The 17,376-nt window shown below is 45.2% G+C and overlaps 1 protein-coding gene across 1 annotated transcript; it reads left to right on the top strand.

The window, feature by feature from the left end:
- The first annotated feature begins 2,819 nt into the window (after positions 1 to 2,819).
- LOC120700959 lies at positions 2,820 to 4,289 on the top strand. The gene has a single exon (XM_039985144.1). It carries the CDS (start codon positions 2,820 to 2,822, stop codon positions 4,287 to 4,289), a length of 1,470 nt encoding a protein of 489 aa, XP_039841078.1.
- The last annotated feature ends 13,087 nt before the right edge of the window (positions 4,290 to 17,376 follow it).

The raw sequence follows: 17,376 nt of genomic DNA, 5'->3' as shown, positions 1-17,376 counted from the left end.
TTGTGGCAAAGTGCATGTTTTGTGTTCAGTTAGTCAGCTCAGTTGTGGAAAGTTGGACAAATAATGCCTCCTTTACTGTGGGTCCCTGTTGTAGTATGTCTTCTGCTAATTAGTAGCTGACGGTAGAACGAACTCTCCATGGAAAATGTATGTCCGATCCTGCAAACTTGAATAAGGGAATAATTATTTTTGAGAATTAAATCCCTGTGAGCACAAGTGTGGAACCTGAGTTTTGAACACCGGTAGTCTGGTAGCTAGGGTTGTTCCCAAGTCATAAGCCGCCTTCCAAAAAAAAAATCATCTATTGCCTCTCTCCTTGAACTCACACTCCCTCAAAGTCACTACTTGCACAGATCACGGTATCCATTCACCAAGCTGGCCTTCCTTCCGAACTCCTCGATCCAAAACCCCTAATCTCTCCGGTCACTCATGTCATCTATAGAGTCTACATCAAATATACTTAGCTCCACATGCAGGGGATTGGTAGATGCTGACTTATTAGTGATATTCACGAGGCAGAATGACATTACTACAAATCGTGAAAATGGCAATTTTCTTGTCTCGGTATGCTGTGCCTATCAACGAAACAGTCCACCACCTTCCATATTCATTTTTTCTAAATGTGATAAATATTATTGATTTTTCAAATTTGGTGGCGGTGGTGGTTGTGCACGTTGTTTACTCCACTTCGCCACTGAGGTTGAAACATGGGTGTAATAAACAAGTGATTGCACATACACCTGGAGTTGCTACGTCTTCATCAAATCCACAAAGTCTTCTTAATGAAATTCTTGCTCAGATAAGTTCGCAAAAATAATAATAATAAAAGCCAGAGTCTTCTTGCCGTGTTTCTTCCGCGTGCAACTTAAGTCCCGAAGTATGTGTACGTGTGCTTATTTCGGGTTAATCCCTAAACCCTACTCTTGGATGTGCTGACAGTGACGCAAAGGGGTCCCGGAATAGTTTTCCATTCGAGTCTTGACCAGAAAAGGTTTTCCTAAGTGAGAAACTTCCTTTTGATTTTCCTAATCAGCTTGTTCCATGTAATTATGGTCCTTCGTTCTTGAATCCTTGGGTTCCCATTTAAACATTGACTATGATAATGCCTCATTAACTGCATCATCTCATTTGCCGAAGCGTCACGCAGCCAGACACCAATACGACACTCTTTTCCGTTGTTTTCTAAAAATGAAATACGACGGCATCTAAAAAACTAGAGAAGTATTTAAAGAAAATATAATAGATTTATTTTACTTGTAATCTCTCCATTACAAATATAAGTTATTATAGCTTTTTAATCAAATCTATAGAAAAATACAGCAACATCTACAATCACTACTCCAACGCCCCATATCACCGCATGTTCAAAATTGTCATCACCGCCGGTTTTAGGGAGCGTTGGATTTAACTCGATGGTCATAGAAGGGTCCATCACTGCCAGTTCCAGACCTGACAGTGATGGTCCAAACCATCACCGCAGGTTCCACAACTGACGGCGATGCCCCCATTACAAAACAAAAAAAAAGGCTCTGCTGCTGCTTAGGCGCTGTGTCACACACACGCTACTCTGCTCGTGATTGCCCGCACACCGATCCGCGAGCCTCCGTGCTTGCGCTGCCCCGCATGCCTTCGCGCTGTGGCCACACCCGCCCCTCCACATCCACGCCACCGGGTCACACCCGCAAGGTCGAGTCGGTGTAGGAAGGGAGGGGATGGGAGCTGGCAGTGGTGGGAGCAGGGGACGAGAGAGGAGGTGTGTCAGGGAGGAGAGGGGGCTTGATGGGGAGGGAGATATTGGCGCTGGGAAAAAGGACATGGAGGGGCGGCGGGGGAGAGAAAGCGGACCAAGCCGCGGCAAGGTAGAGGAAGCTAGGGGAGGCAACCGCGCAGAGGATAGGACGGCCAGGGAAAGAAGGGGAGAGGAATTGGAAGCGGTGGCGAGAGAGAGGAGGGAGAGGCGGGGAGAGGAAGGGAGCCGTCTGGGAAAGGGACAAGGAGAGAGGAGTGACGGAGAGAGATAGTGAAGGGAGAGATAAAAATACCTGGTCTACGCATCACTGTCGATTCCTGAAATGATCGGCAGTGATGTCCACACATGACTCCCCCCAGGTCGTGTTACCTGTAAATATATCACTGCCAGTTCATATTACAAACCAACGGTGATGTGTGTGCATCACCGTTGGGTCCATTTGGAACGAATGGTGATAGACTATCGCCGTCAGTTCGGTTCAAACTAGCGGTGATAGGCTGTTTGCGATGACCATATCTGTAGTAGTGAGTACCCGATCAAGACATGTTTTATGGTAACCTACTTAATGAAAATACTACCCCGTCCGTCTAGAAAACTAGTCATTCTAGGATTCAAAATGTTTCTCAAAAAACAAGTCATCTTACCCTATTTTGAAAATGCATGTATATGCAAAAATCACTTTGTGTCAAATATGTGTAATAAATTGGAGTAAATATAGTCATTTTACCTTCTTGTTAATTTGTTCTAGAATTCCTAAGATGACTATTGTTGTATTTTTTTATGATCCTAACTAAATTAGAAAAGTTTGACTTAGAAAAAAACTAAAATCACATATACAAGTACACCGCCTGTGCACTAAATTATTTATATCCTACCACCGAACAAAATGAGAAAAGAAAGTCCCTATGCAATCATGCGAAAAAGAAACAAGAATTTACCCATACGGACTCGGTCACTCATGCTCTGGTACATGCGTGCTTGCTTGCTTGCATCACATACAAAATCGCTTGCAGTTTCAAAGCAATTTACCCAACTTTTTTTCTTCTCGATCCATTACTATGTGATTTCCATGCAGTTACCGAAGAACCAGATAGTTATATATAGGGATGATGAAGCGATCAGTGCGATTAGCGAGGTCCGCTGCCTCCGCCCGCCGGCGGCCATGGAGCTCCACGATCCGGAAGCCGGCCTCCTCCCTCCTCACCAGCGGGACCTGTCCTTCCGCCTCTCCACCAGCAACGCGACGTTCCGCGCGGCGCAGCACCGGCACAGCCGGCCGCTCATCATCCAGAAGGTGCCGGCGAGCGTGCGCGGCGGCCTGGAGGAGCGCTACTTCGCGCCGGACGTGGTCTCCATCGGGCCCTACCACCACCGCGCCTCGCCGCACCTGGTGGAGATGGAGCAGGTGAAGGAGGCCGTGGCGCACGAGTTCTGCCGGAGCGCCGTGAAGGCCGGGAAGACGACGAAGCTGCTGGCCGCCGCTGGCGCCGGGCCGGCCGTCGACCTGTTCCTCGAGGCCGTCCGGCCGGTCCTGCCGGAGGCGCGGCTCTGCTACGCCGACGACGGGCTCGGCACCATGGCCGACTCCGACTTCGCCAACATGATGGTCGTGGACGGGTGCTTCCTGCTCGCCGTGGTGGCGATCCTTACCAAGGACTACCCAGCGGAGCTGGAGCACTGGTCGTGGACGCACGGCCGCATGCTGCGGATCATGAAGGACATCCTACTGTTCGAGAACCAGATCCCCTGGGCCGTGGTGCGCGCGCTCGCGGCGCTGCGGCCCGTCCGCGTCGACGAGTTCGTCGCCAAGGTCCTCGCCTACCTCGACGTCGGCAGCCGCGAGCCGCGGTTCGACGGCGCGCCGTGGCACGGGCTGAGCCCCGTCCACCTCCTGGACCTCGTCCACCAGCGGCACCTCGGCGGGCCCGCGGCGCCGGCGGCCGGCGGCGGAGTCCGGTACTGCGACTACGCGCGCCCGTTCGCGCACTTCACGTCGGCCGTGGAGCTCGCCGAGGCCGGCATCCGGATCCACGGCAGCGGCACGTGCCGCGTGACGGACGTGAGGGTGGAGCCGGCGGCGGCGGCGGCGCTCCTCCGGGTGGGCCGGCTCGCCCTCCCGCAGCTGGCGCTCAGCTGGCTGCCGCGCTGCTGGCTCATCAACATGGTGGCGCTGGAGTGCGTCACGGACAGGTCAGACCAGAGCGGCGTGAGCTCCTACCTCGCCATCCTCGGCTCGCTGATCCGCACCGAGCGGGACGTGGAGGAGCTGCGGGCCAGGAGGATCCTGTTCAGCACCATGAGCGACCAGCGGACGGCTGAGTTCTTCGAGGCGCTCATGGACCCGCTGCCGCGCCAGGAGCTCTACCTCCGGACGCTGGAGGGCATCGTGCAGCTCCGGGCCAGGAGGAGGACAAGGAGCCGCCTCCACGCCGTCTACTACAGGAACAGGAGGATCATCATGGCCGCCGCGCCGCTGCTAAGCCTCCTCGTCGCCATCATCGGCATGGCGCTCAGCAACTCCCTCAAGCCGCGCAAGTAGTCGAAGTATACTCCGCTACATTGTCCATAATTAATAATCTACCAAAATATACATGATCGATCGACTTCGGTGTCGGTCTGTGTTGTCGTACCCTGCACACACGTACTGTAAAGCTGATGAATAAATTGAGGGGTTCTTGTATTCAGAAAAAAATCAAACAAAAAGTTAAAAGGTGTCTAGTTATCCGTTGACAGATTTTATATGGTTAAATCTATCAGATTTTCTATACATGCAATCTAGTGGACAGTTGTAGCACAAGCATAATCTAACGTAACGTACTGACAGATTTGGTACCAAAAAAAGTCTGTCAACAGATAAATAGCAAAAGTCAAAGTTCAATCTATTGACCATCCCGTGCATTAAAACCTGGTAGCGATGTTAAGAAATGTCAACAGCCTCTAGATGAACACACTCATGCAATGCAATTGGATCACTCAATCTTACAAGTGGTATGATCATAATATTTTTGGGATAGAAGCTCGCATAAAGTTTGTTCCATATACATATAATTATACTTGTGGGAAAATACTATAATAGGAAAAATTATGTTGACTAAGTTGTTGTGAGGTATGATATAGTTCTGACTTAGAAATCCTACCGTTTCTATTCAAGTTATTTGGAGAATTTATTTTGATAAAATGTTATAAAACCATAGTATCACATACTCCTCACTTGATGAGAAATTCCTATCAAAGCCAAATTTAACATCTTGCAAGATTTAAGCTTTCTACATACATTACTTGTTGTTGTGTTGAGTTTGGTCAGGTTTTGTTGACCCTTGATGAGAGATTCATCATGCTCCAAGATCAAGGTCACATACATGCCACATACACATGCCATTCTTACACTGGGAGTGCCCAAAAACATGCCTCCATGTGGATCTACGAAAGGAAAAAAAATTTGTTAGGAAAATACTCCATGTTCTAAAAGATGGTGATTTCTCTCTATAAATAGGGTTTTTAAGAAGAGGGGGTTATGCAAAAGTTTGTGAGAAAAAAAAATATATGGACCCATGAAGGTCCAAAATATTGAAATGCAAAAAGATGAGCACATGAAGGCTCATGTAAAAAAAAGAGAGAGAAAGGGATAGCCGTGCTCTCAAAATAAAGGGAGGGATTATTCATGTCAGGGTAGTATAGTATTATTTCACAACACACATGCACATCTTGATCTAAGAATATGACACTTCTCTCCTTGGATCCTTGATTTTACTTTACAACGTATGCAATACAAGTATGCTATTTTGTTTACCCTACCTAAAGCTCCACATAAACCTTTATAGAAGTAGGAGAAAATAATGGAAGGCAAAAGCATAGTTATGCCTTGGTAAGGATTTACACACCATTGAGTGATTTGAGAGTACCATTTGAGGAGTATAAAGTGAACTATGCATTTTTCTTGAAAAACTCTAAAAACTCCAAGTTGCTAAGATGTGAAATTGGGAAGATGACAATGTTTCGAGAGCTGTTCCACTTTTCAACAACCCAAGGAAACATGTTAGCTAATGCCACATATCCCACTTGTGTAAAGAATGTTTTGGAATAGATGTATGTTTGTTGTATATCTTAAGATACTATGTTCATGTTTACTTTTATCTCTAAACTTTACTTGAGGATGAGCAAAGAGTAAGTGTGGGGGAACTTGTTGGTAGTTCGTAACTCATATTTCTTACTGCCAACTATAACATCAATATGAGCACCAAACTTAGAATTAGGGCTTATAACTAACAAGTTCCACGAGTTTTGTTCACATGTTTTGAAGGGCACATGCTTAAATAACAAGGATAACACACATGAAATGCGCAATAAGGCTAAGCGTAACATCACCCACATGAGCCCAAAAGGAGAAGGCCACTAACAGGCAAAATAGGGACCAGTTAGGACGAGAACAAAGGTCAAAACCAAAGCAAAAATCCAAACCCTACGCCATACCTCAAGGTCCAAATAGAGAAGCCCAGGAGGCAGTTACCCAAAAAAGCTGAGCCCGAGGTGGGCCAGTAGGGGGCGGCCGCCCCTAGAGTTGGTCGACCTCTGGTTAAGCCCAAGACGACCCAACTTTGGTTTGTGGACGGATATTGCCTTGCTATGGTCGGTTGTGGTGGTATTGGCCAGGTTCAACGCATCAAAATGGCGATTTGGAGGTCAGTTTTCACGATCCAAGTGGGGATCAAGCATATCCCATGAGATCCTTCCCCTTCTCCACTATAAAAGGACTCCCTCTCCTTATTCATCAACAACACTTCATGGGAACAACACCACAAGAGAAAGAGCAAGGAACAACACTCCAAGGCTTAGGCCATAGATATCTAGAGTAGTAGGGAGAGATGTGAGGGGAAGATCAAGGAAGCATCGGGCTTGTCAGTGTCTCCCCCAACTTTTACCTCGACGAACACCTATACCTCAATGGAGGTTTCAATGAGTGTTCGTGGTTCTTATGGAATTAAGTCTTTTGATTAGTTGAGCTTTACTCTTACTTGTTTGCAGGTTCATCATCCATCCCCATGGTGAATACTCTAGAAGAGGGTTCATGATAAACATAGATAGCCCTGTACAATGCTAGAGTAGTAGTCGATAGCGTAGACGTGGTGTCTAGGCTAGAAGCTACCTTCGGTTGCCTCATACTCCACGGTCGAGGGGTAGGCGTCAGGCTCTGTTCGCCTAAACGGCCGTTTAGTCCATTTAAACAGCATTTAAATAGTAAACAGAGGTCACCCATGTTGTTTAGGCCCTAAATGGTGAATTAAACAGTTGGCCCATTTAAACCCGTTTAAACCGTTAAAAACCGTCTAAACCGTCTAAATAGAGTCGAGTTAAATATAATTAAATGAGCTAAATGATCATTTATTTCATAATTTAGTCAAGAAGAGGATTACATCTACCACAATCAATACCGAACTAACTAGCATCGTAAGTATATGAAGTGTTGTGGGATTTATATTTCTTTCAAAAAGATTATTTGATAGAATACTTACTTTTTATATGTGCAAATATGTAGACTTTCTAGCATATTTGACATTTACCTACATAAACATGTATATTTTAATGTTACTATGCTAAACCGTTTAGGCCGTTTAACTCCGTCTAAACACCGTTTAAACGGACTAAACCCTAAACAAAGGGTGACCAACTGTTTACTGTTTAGCGTTTAGGATAACATTGGCATCAGGTAGTGACAGCCCTATTCGTCCCTTGTAATCCCCCATGTTTGGGTACGGCAAATAGCTACAGGCCGGCAATGCATGGCAGACAAGGTGTTCACCGGCACTTGAAGTGAGTAGAAGTAGAGTTAGAATTAGAGTTAATCTTTTCTTAGACCCTAAAACCATAGGAATCCTTCTCTACCCTCTACCATCTCTATCCTTGTGTTGTCCTTAGATGAATTAGCTAGAAGAGTACCTCTGTTCCTTGTGAAATATATGATGGGAACATATCTGGTGGAAACTAAATTTTTGTGAAAACTTGTGCAAACCATGACAAAAAAAAGTCATCTAAATTCATGAAAAAAATCACACATGTAGATGATATGATGATACACAATCTTGTAAAATATCTTGTTCAAACTCGACTTTGTTTGTGAGATACAAAAATAACAAATTTCTAACAAATCATCTAAACAGCTTCTTGGCTTGAAATTTATTATTTTTATATCTCACAAATGAAATCGAGTTTGGTTAGGATATTTTACAAAGTTGTGTATCATCATATCATCTACATGTGTGATTTTTTTCGTGAATTTAGATGATTTTTTGCTGTGGTTTGCATGGGTTTTTACGAAGGTTGTGGTTTCCACCAGATACGTTCCCATACATGATACCTTGAATACTTGATGGGTGAAGTGCTACAATAGTAATTCTATGTGCTTGCGGATTATTTCTGTATGCATTAAGAAATACCAACAGTGCGTGAACTTGAAGTGAGTGTGTCGCTACAGCGAGGACTAGCTCACCGGCAAGTGAGTTAACCTTGGTAAAAAAAATCGTGTGTCACTTGCTTGTTGGAGATTTTTTGTATTGGCTATATCTTTGGCGATTGGCTCCTTATAAGGTGCAACCCCAAAACACATGTACTAATCACCAACCTGGGAGAAACAAGGGCTCCATAACAGCTTGCAGACATGATCAGTAGCATGGTGTGCCACCTGGCACCTGCACAAAGAAACATGACATCGAGATGACTGGAGTTAATCTAAGTAATTACACAAAGATTTTACTCCCTCTGCTTTTTTATATGTCATATTTGGTTGGTCCTTAGTCAAATTTGACCAAATTTACAAAAAGAATACTCCCCCCGTCCCATAAAAAGTGCAATCCTGAGTTTGAAAAAAATCCCACAAAGAGCACAATTTTAGAGATTAAATATCAATTACCTGCCTAATGAAGTTGTTAGATTTGAATTGCATGCCAAAACTAATTATATGTGGCAAACAAATAAGGTTATGAAAGTCTCTTCATGCAACCATTAAGCTGTCGGAAAAAACTTAGAATTGATGCACTCTTCATATTACAGAGGGAGTATAACTATACACCGAACAATTTTAGGGAGTATAACTATATATGTGTTTTGAATGCACGGGTACTGAACTTTCTAGATTGTTGAGTACTTATTAGTTGCTGAATAATATAATTAGGGATTGAAGACCCATCACTCATTCTCTTTCGAAGCTGTTCAAGATGAAGCACCATCTTATCATCTGCTGTTGGATATATAGGATGGATACACCCGCACATTACACTGAGCCCCTAATATTGATCTCTAGATCGGGAAAAAACTTCTCCTTGTGTAAGTTGGATCCCATCCTCCAGTTACCTTCTTTCTCAGAACCTAGACCAATAAAAAATAAATGTGAAATCAGCATTTCTGTTTCAGCGTGATTAGCCAGAGAGAACTTGGTTCACAGTATTTTCATTGCTCATGGATGATGTGATATTTAACCTATTACTCTCAGTCAACATGATAAGCACCTGAACCATTAAGATTCCTCACAGAAACAAAGCACACGCTAGAAGAGTAAAAAGATTGCGCTATTTGCGTAACAATAATAAGTCAAATCTTCATTTCTCTTGATGTTACTTGGCGAGTCTTACATTATTTTCCCATCACATTGAGCCATTTCCCATGTCTTACTTATTCGCATGATTTTCCTTTTTAACTTTTATTCTATTTCTTTATTCAAGACACTACAAGAAATCATTTAATCTTATGACCACATATTGCTGAAAAAACATCATAAAATAGCATCTATGATGATTTCGTGACGATTTTAGATAACGTCATGGATTGAGCGTCGCAGATTAAATCGAGTGACTTTTTTTCCATAATCGTCACAGATTGGCACGATCTATGACGTTTCTAAACTGTCACAAAATAGCCCGAAGTCCATTTAACCCAGCCCAAGTCCAATATCTATGACGAAAATAAACATCACAGATATTGTCACAAATAATGCCACGTGTTCAACCATCAATGACATGGACATTGACGTGGCATCCGACATAACAGCTGACGTGGCATCCGACGTGGCTGATGATGTGGCAGCTGATGTGGCAGCAAGCGAGTCAATTTGAGCCCATTTGCATATGGCCCAATTAAGTTTCTACTCATTAAAAAAGAGGAGCCCATTATACATCTGGGCCATTAAAATATAGCCCATTTCTCTAATTAATCCATTATTATTTCAGCCCACATCAATATATAAATCAGTAAATATTCTAATCCAACATCTCATCAAATATATACATGATACAACATCAAAGTTTTTCAATTCAACATGAAATATGTGTAACTCTAGTTAATCTAGCACTTCTCACAATTCTAAAAAACAAAAACAAAAGTAGCTTCCAACAGATCCATATTTCAAGCACGACCTCAAGTTTTGCATCATTCTCAGTTTCTAAGTGCAGACCTGCACATGATATAGCACACATGGTAAATACAACTACCGCATTACTTTTCTGCTAACAGAATACAAAATTACAACTGGTATCAACATATCTGAAGGTGTGCCAAACAATAGAATACTAAATACAAGTCAGACAGCAGTCCGAACAGACTGATTTTATATACATATATAGGGATGAGCTAAATGAAACACAATGTGTAATTTTTTTCAGGTATATCTATGTATATCTACTGCTATATCTATATATATTATTAGAGCCCAGTTCAACAAAGAATCACGCATTTATTTCTTGGAGTGTTCATCGAACAGAAAGTGGACATGTATAAAGTTACTGACTTTTATACAAACAATGCCAAGCATATCAGCTACAATGACAAGGGACTAAAGTGGCACTTAACATGACACGTTACAAGCAGCAAGTGATTAAATTAGATCTATTGTTTCTTCATTCAAGCAAAAGAATGATTTAAGGAAGTTTTTTTTCCATTTCTTTACCAAAGAACCACCTACGAGCCCAAGCAGGCCGTAGAATAGAGGGGGCGGAATGTGGAGATGGAGATCTGCAATTCTGCACAAACAAGAGACCAGTGCCATCAGATCGAGGAATCCAAGTTTAAACTGCATAAATGAAGTGATTAATTGTATGCAAGAAGATGTATCAGAGAACATTGCACCAGATGACTGTACATGGATCAAATTGTGCTGCGTGCACCAAAGTGAAATGTAACTGGCATATGCAGAACAATAAAGATTGTACAAGTCGTTGGCACATGATATAGCACACATATGGTGAGTACAACTGATGCATAAGCTAACTGAATTAACCAAGGGGCTGATAGCAGCTCAAAAGAAAAGCATTAGCTATAAACTTGCATGCACATTGATTGGTTTCTAGAGTGCAATCATGATTAACTTTAGCTAGGATAATCTAATCATCGATCGTCACACACACAAAATAAACATAGCTACTCAGGGAACCAGTTCACAGTAACTCAAAACAAATATGAAGTGAGCTGGAGCTTCTTTTTTACATTTGATTTTCTCACTATTTTACATTTGCATTCAAGATTGTGCAATAAAGAAGTAACCGACGCGTGAACTATGACTGGAGCAAACTGGCACCACTTATGAAGCGTCCCCTCATAAGAGAAGACATAAAAGTGATACAATATCAGTCCCAGAAGGCTGATAACACTTTTATTACATCAGATGGTACATCACCGTACAACTCTACGCAGAAGTGGGCAGTGAAGCGCCACTATCACAAGGATAACAACTAACACCCACACCACGATATTAACTACGAAAAGGGGGTCATCAGAGTCTTGCGTCATACGGAACCTCCTGCGGGCGATCCTAATCCACATGCAAGGCTGGGTGCAGGACGGTACCCTACTCGACGTCTTCGGGAACATAGTCTGGATCTTCCTCTGAAAAAGATTAAGAATGGGGTGAGTACGAACGTACTCAGCAAATCCAACCACACCCACAGAAGGGGTATAAACAGAATATAATGCACAGGGTAAATCAAGGATAAGGCCAGGGTTTAATTTGCGGAAAGCAATATTTTATGCAGGGGTTCATTTGAAAGAAAGGATTTTCAAAACAAGTTTTCTAGTACCGAGTAACACATAGAGTTGATCCACAAAGGATCCAAGTTTTAAGTTGCTACCGGACTCCTCATCCGCCGTAGCACACGGCACAACTGCCGGACACTTTTTCCAAAACAACTCACGCCAACCCATCCCTTCCCAGAATAAACACTAGTTGTGTGACCACACCGTAACTCGCCCAGTACCGTGGGCACGGCTATTCGAATAGATTTCAACTCTGCAGAGGTGTGCAACTTTACCCACAAGTGGGGTACCGCAGCTCGATCATCGTAGTGTCGGTGCAGATCCCAACAAAGCCATTACCCACCTTAGCTAGACCTGACTAGCCATCACGGGATCCACCAAGGGGTCATTGACCTATCATAGAGGTTTTAACCAGGGCATAAGTCACACAGAGCTAATCCCTTCTCCTTGATCACCCGTTGCTCTTAGCTCTCCTGATGGCTATCAGACTAACTAGTGGGGTTTATGCTAAGCCGTTGCCCATTCAACGGTCGAGTGGTTTGCACGATAGTGGAGTTAGGTGAGATGACACACCAACTCGGTCCTTAGTTGTGACAAGATGGATATCTCCCTTCCTTGCTCTGCCACACAGACACGAGCACACCAATCGGCAAATCACACAGAAATGCCATCCAACCCGTCTAAACTCATCTTTCGAAATTCCACATTTCTCCCTTCCCACACACGCACACATTTTCTTTATAAAACAAGTTGTCTTGTGTATAAGGTCCTAAGCGTTCTAGCAGCGATTAACGTCCAAACAAATCACATTCAGACATTAATCTAGGTGGTCAAGGAATGGTTATAACAAATCAAGGGGTGGCTATCCAACCATGTTTTCAGCAGGCAAAACATATGCAATTTTGTAAAACAGGCCAATAGGTTGTGTTTATAAAAACTATGACAAAATATGCATCAAAGGGCGGGATTGAACTTGCCGTCTTCAAATCCTTCCGGGGTTTCCTGATCGAAGTGCTGTCCTTCGGGCTCGGGGTCGCAGAACTGGTCCTCGTTCCCTTGCTCGCAATACTGTTCATCAATGGGCTCTCCTTCGTTCACACCGTGATCTACAACGTATACAAACAAGCACACAATCAAGAAAAAGAAATAAAAGCTTTATTGTTGAGCTCGAATCGGAAAAAATTAAGATATGGAGATAGAAGTATTATTTTTGGGCAGTTTCCTAATGGAATGGCCAACACAATGTTATGAGATGCGTGGCAAAGTTTCAGGTCAATTTGAGATTGTTTGGCGCATGAAATGATAGGTTATATAAAGGTTCAGGGGTCAAATAAGGAGTCAGGGACCTGTTTGTAATTATTTCTGAAAAGGTAGAGGCTTGATTGGTATTTTAGAAATTACCCGGGTTATTTTGAAAGAGGTCAGGGGTTTGTTTAGAAGTATATTTACATGAGGGAAGGATTTATTTTGAAATATAATATAGGGAAGGTTTATTTTGAAAATAAGCCATACAGTGGAAGGGTTCTTATTTGAATGGGAACAAAGGCAGGGGGTATGGGCATATTTGTCCTGTCTTCTTCCTTCCCCCCGCCGGGAAAAAGGGGAGGGGGTGGCGCACGCCGACGGCGGCCTGGTCCGGCGGCTTGGGGCGCGAGGGCGGCTCCGGAGTGAGGGAAAAGAGAGAGAGAGGAGAGAGGACCCGATCCCCGGCCGTGGCTTGGGCCGGGGTGGTCCGAGGCGGCCCGGCCACGAGAATGGGCAGCGGTGAGCGGCGGCGGCCGTGATGGCGCCACTGCGGAGGCTTGATGGTAGCCAAGGAGAAGGGGGAAATGGGGAGGAGAGCGAGGGGAATCTATTGCGCCCCTCACCTTGGGCAGAGGTGGAGCGAGGTGGCGGCTCTGCGGTGGCTTGCGGCGGCGGCTCTGGAGCTCTGCGTGGCGGCGCTGCGGAGTTGGGGACGAGGGGGGGCGTGCAGAGGCTGGGGTGGCCGTGGTGGTGGAGAAGCGGCGCGGGGGCCCTTTTAAAGGACGAGCAAGGCGGTGTGGCGGTGGAACGCGGTGGTGACGGCCGGCGAGCGGCGCGGGGTGCCTTTAATGGCGCTCCGGCTGCTTGCAGCCGTCGTGGAGTGGCGCACGGGTGGCGAGGCGGGCGCAGAGGTGACGGGATGCTTCGGGCAGGTGTGAGCAGCAGCAGGCGGCACTGTGCAAGCACAGGGGCGGCCGGCGGTGAAGGCGGGGCGCCGCACGTGGGAGTAGTGGCCTGGCGCGTGCGAGCAGGGCAGGGCGCCAGCGTCGGGCGGCGCGGCGTGCAGCGTGGCCACGCGGTTCGCGAGCGCGTGTTCCTGGGTTGGGGAGTGGTGACGGCTTGGCAGCGGGCGTCGCGACGGGCTGAGCAGCGCGCCGGGGAGAGCGGCAGAGGGAGGGAGGAAGCAGAGAGGGAGAGGAAAAAGAAAATGGAAAAAAAGGGAAAATGAAAAATGAAAAAGAAAAAGGGGAAGAGAGAGAGAAGAGAGAGAGGGAGAGGCTCGCACCGGCGCTAATCGCGGCGACGACCGCGGGGCCGGTCGGCCACGCTCAGCGGTCGCGTGCGCGCGCGAACAAAGCCACAGGGAAAGGGGTCGGGGGGTTGGAAATGGGACTTTGGAACAGAGAAAGATTCCGGGAATTAGGGTTAAGGGTTTTAGGAGGATTTTGAGCTCAACGATGAAAAGTTTTTTGAAAAAAAATATTTTAGCGCGTGATTTAATTTTGATAGATTTTCGGGATGTCACAAACCTACCCCACTTAAAATGAATCTAGTCCTCGAGATTCATCTGGCTCCTAAATTTATGGGGAAACTCCTTCTTCAGAGCGTCTTCGCGTTCCCACGTAGCTTCTTCTACTCCGTGTCTGCTCCACTGGACTCCGCAAATCCGTACCTCGGAGTTTCTTGTCCTCCTAGTGACTGTGTCCAAGATCTTGACCGGTATTTCCTGGTATCGCAGGTCTGGCTGCAGATCTATCATTTCTACTGGCACGTGTTCTGCCTCGGGTACCCTCAAACATCTTCTTAATTGCGAGACGTGAAGCACTGGGTGTATATCTGACATTTCTTCGGGTAGCTGTAGACGGTACGCTACTGCTCCAACCTTCTTCAGAACTTGGTACGGTCCAATGTACCGAGGGGCCAACTTTCCTTGTACTTGAAATCTCCGAGTTCCCCGGATGGGTGAAACCTTAAGATAAACGAAGTCTCCTAGGTTGAAACTTATTTCCCATTTTTTCTTGTCCGCATAGCTCTTCTGTCGAGACTGGGCTGCTTTTAGCTTTTCTCTAACCTCGGCAACTCTTTCCTCTGCTTCCTTTATGAGTGCGGGTCCGACTAGGGCACGTTCTCCAACTTTTGACCACATTAGGGGAGTTCTGCACTTCCTCCCGTAGATAGCTTCGAAGGGCGACATGCCCAAGCTTGCTTGATAGCTGTTGTTGTACGAAAATTCCGCATAGGGCAAACTTTGCTCCCAATCTTTGTCATAAGTAAGGACACATGCTCTTAGCATATCCTCCATAATCTGATTCACTCTTTCCGTTTGGCCATCCGTTTGCGGGTGATAGGCGGAGCTGAAATCCAATTTGGTGCCCATGGCTTTATGCAAACTCTTCCAAAACCTAGAGGTGAATTGGGTCCCTCTATCTGAAACAATTCAGCTAGGCACACCATGCAACTTTACTATGTTCTTCACATAGAGTTTGGCTAGCTTTTCTCCACCGTAGTTGGTCCGTAATTACCCATACGGAGTCATGTCCTTTCTGTGTTCTGGGCAATCCTACCACAAAGTCCATTCCTATCTCATCCCATTTCCAAACCAGGATGGGTAGGGGTTGCAACAATCCTGCTAGCTTCTAGTGTTCGGCCTTGATCCTCTGACACGTATCACAGTGGGCGACAAGTCGTGCAATATCCGTCTTCATTCCATTCCACCAATATTTTTGTCTTAAATCCATATACATCTTGGTGGATCCTGGGTGAATAGAATATGCTGAGTTATGAGCCTCGTCCATGATCACTTGCCGCAAGCCCCCTTCTTTGGGTACACAAATTCTATCCTTGTACCACAAGGTTCCCTTATCATCTACTCGAAAATCCGGTGCTTTGTTTTCTCCAGTATGTTTGCGAATTTTCATTAAATCCTTATCCGAACCTTGAGCCTTTCTGATCCTGTCTTCTAGTGTGGATTGGACGTTTAGCACGTGGCTGGAGCCTTGAGGGACAATGTGCACATTCAATCATGCCATTTCCTCTCGTAGATGATCATCCTTGGGTTCGTAAGATTTCCGGCTTAAGGCATCGGCCACTACGTTCGCTTTGCCGGGGTGGTAATGGATTTCCACATTATAATCCTTAACCAATTCCAACCATCTTCTTTGTCTTAAGTTCAAATCCGGCTGGGTGAAGATATATTTCAAACTCTTATGGTCGGTGTAAATCTCACACTTATTTCCAATCAAATAATGTCTCCAAATTTTAAGGGCATGCACTACGGCTGCAAATTCCAAATCATGGGTTGGATAATTCTGCTCATGAGGCCTGAGTTGGCGGGAAGCGTATGCAACAACTTTCCCGTCTTGCATCAATACACACCCTAATTCTTGTCGGGACGCATCACAATAAATGACAAAATCCCGATGAATGTCCGGTAGGGTTAGCACTGGGGCAGTTGTCAATCTTCTCTTCAATTCTTGAAAACTTCTTTCACATGACTCCGTCCAGGTGAATTTCTTATCCTTCTTGAGCAGCTCCATCATAGGCCGGGCTATCTTGGAAAATCCTTCAATGAATCTCCGATAATACCCAGCTAATCCAAGAAAGCTTCTGATTTCACTAACATTGGTCGGTTGCTGCCAGTTGGAAACTGCTTCGACCTTCTTGGGGTCCACTGCTACTCCTTCTGTGGTTAGAATATGTCCAAGAAAAGCTACTTTCTCAAGCCAGAATTCACACTTGCTGAATTTGGCATATAACTTATGTACTCTTAACTTTTTCAGTACTACCCGTAGATGTTGCTCATGTTCCTGAACACTCTTGGAGTAAATAAGTATGTCGTCGATAAAGACTACGACAAACTTATCTAACTCATCCATAAATACCTTGTTCATGAGGTTCATGAAATATGCAGGTGCATTGGTGAGTCCAAAAGACATTACGGTAAACTCAAACTGCCCGTAACGGGTGACGAAAGCTATTTTTGGAATGTTGCTTTCTCTAATCTTGAGCTGAAAATACCCTAACCTCAGATCAATTTTGGACAAGTACTTGTCTCCTTTTAGCTGATCAAAAAGGTCAGCAATCCTGGGGAGGGGGTACTTATTCTTGATGGTAACTTCGTTCAGCGCCCGGTAATCTACACACAACCTCATACTCCCGTCCTTCTTCTTGACAAACAGGACTGGGACTCCCCAAGGTGACGAGCTTTGTTTGATGAAGCCAATTCGTTGTAGTTCTTCCAGCTGCTTCTTTAATTCCGCCAATTCAGAAGCTGCCATCCTATAGGGTCTCTTAGCTATAGGGGTGGTCCCAGGGACAAGGTCGATGACAAACTCTATATCCCTATCTGGTGGCATTCCAGGGAGTTC

The sequence above is a fragment of the Panicum virgatum genome, chromosome 3K (assembly GCF_016808335.1).
Source record: "Panicum virgatum strain AP13 chromosome 3K, P.virgatum_v5, whole genome shotgun sequence".
NCBI classification, from domain to species: domain Eukaryota; kingdom Viridiplantae; phylum Streptophyta; class Magnoliopsida; order Poales; family Poaceae; genus Panicum; species Panicum virgatum.
The sequence above is the reverse complement of the archived record's forward strand: the minus strand, read 5'-3'. Positions and strand labels throughout refer to the sequence as shown.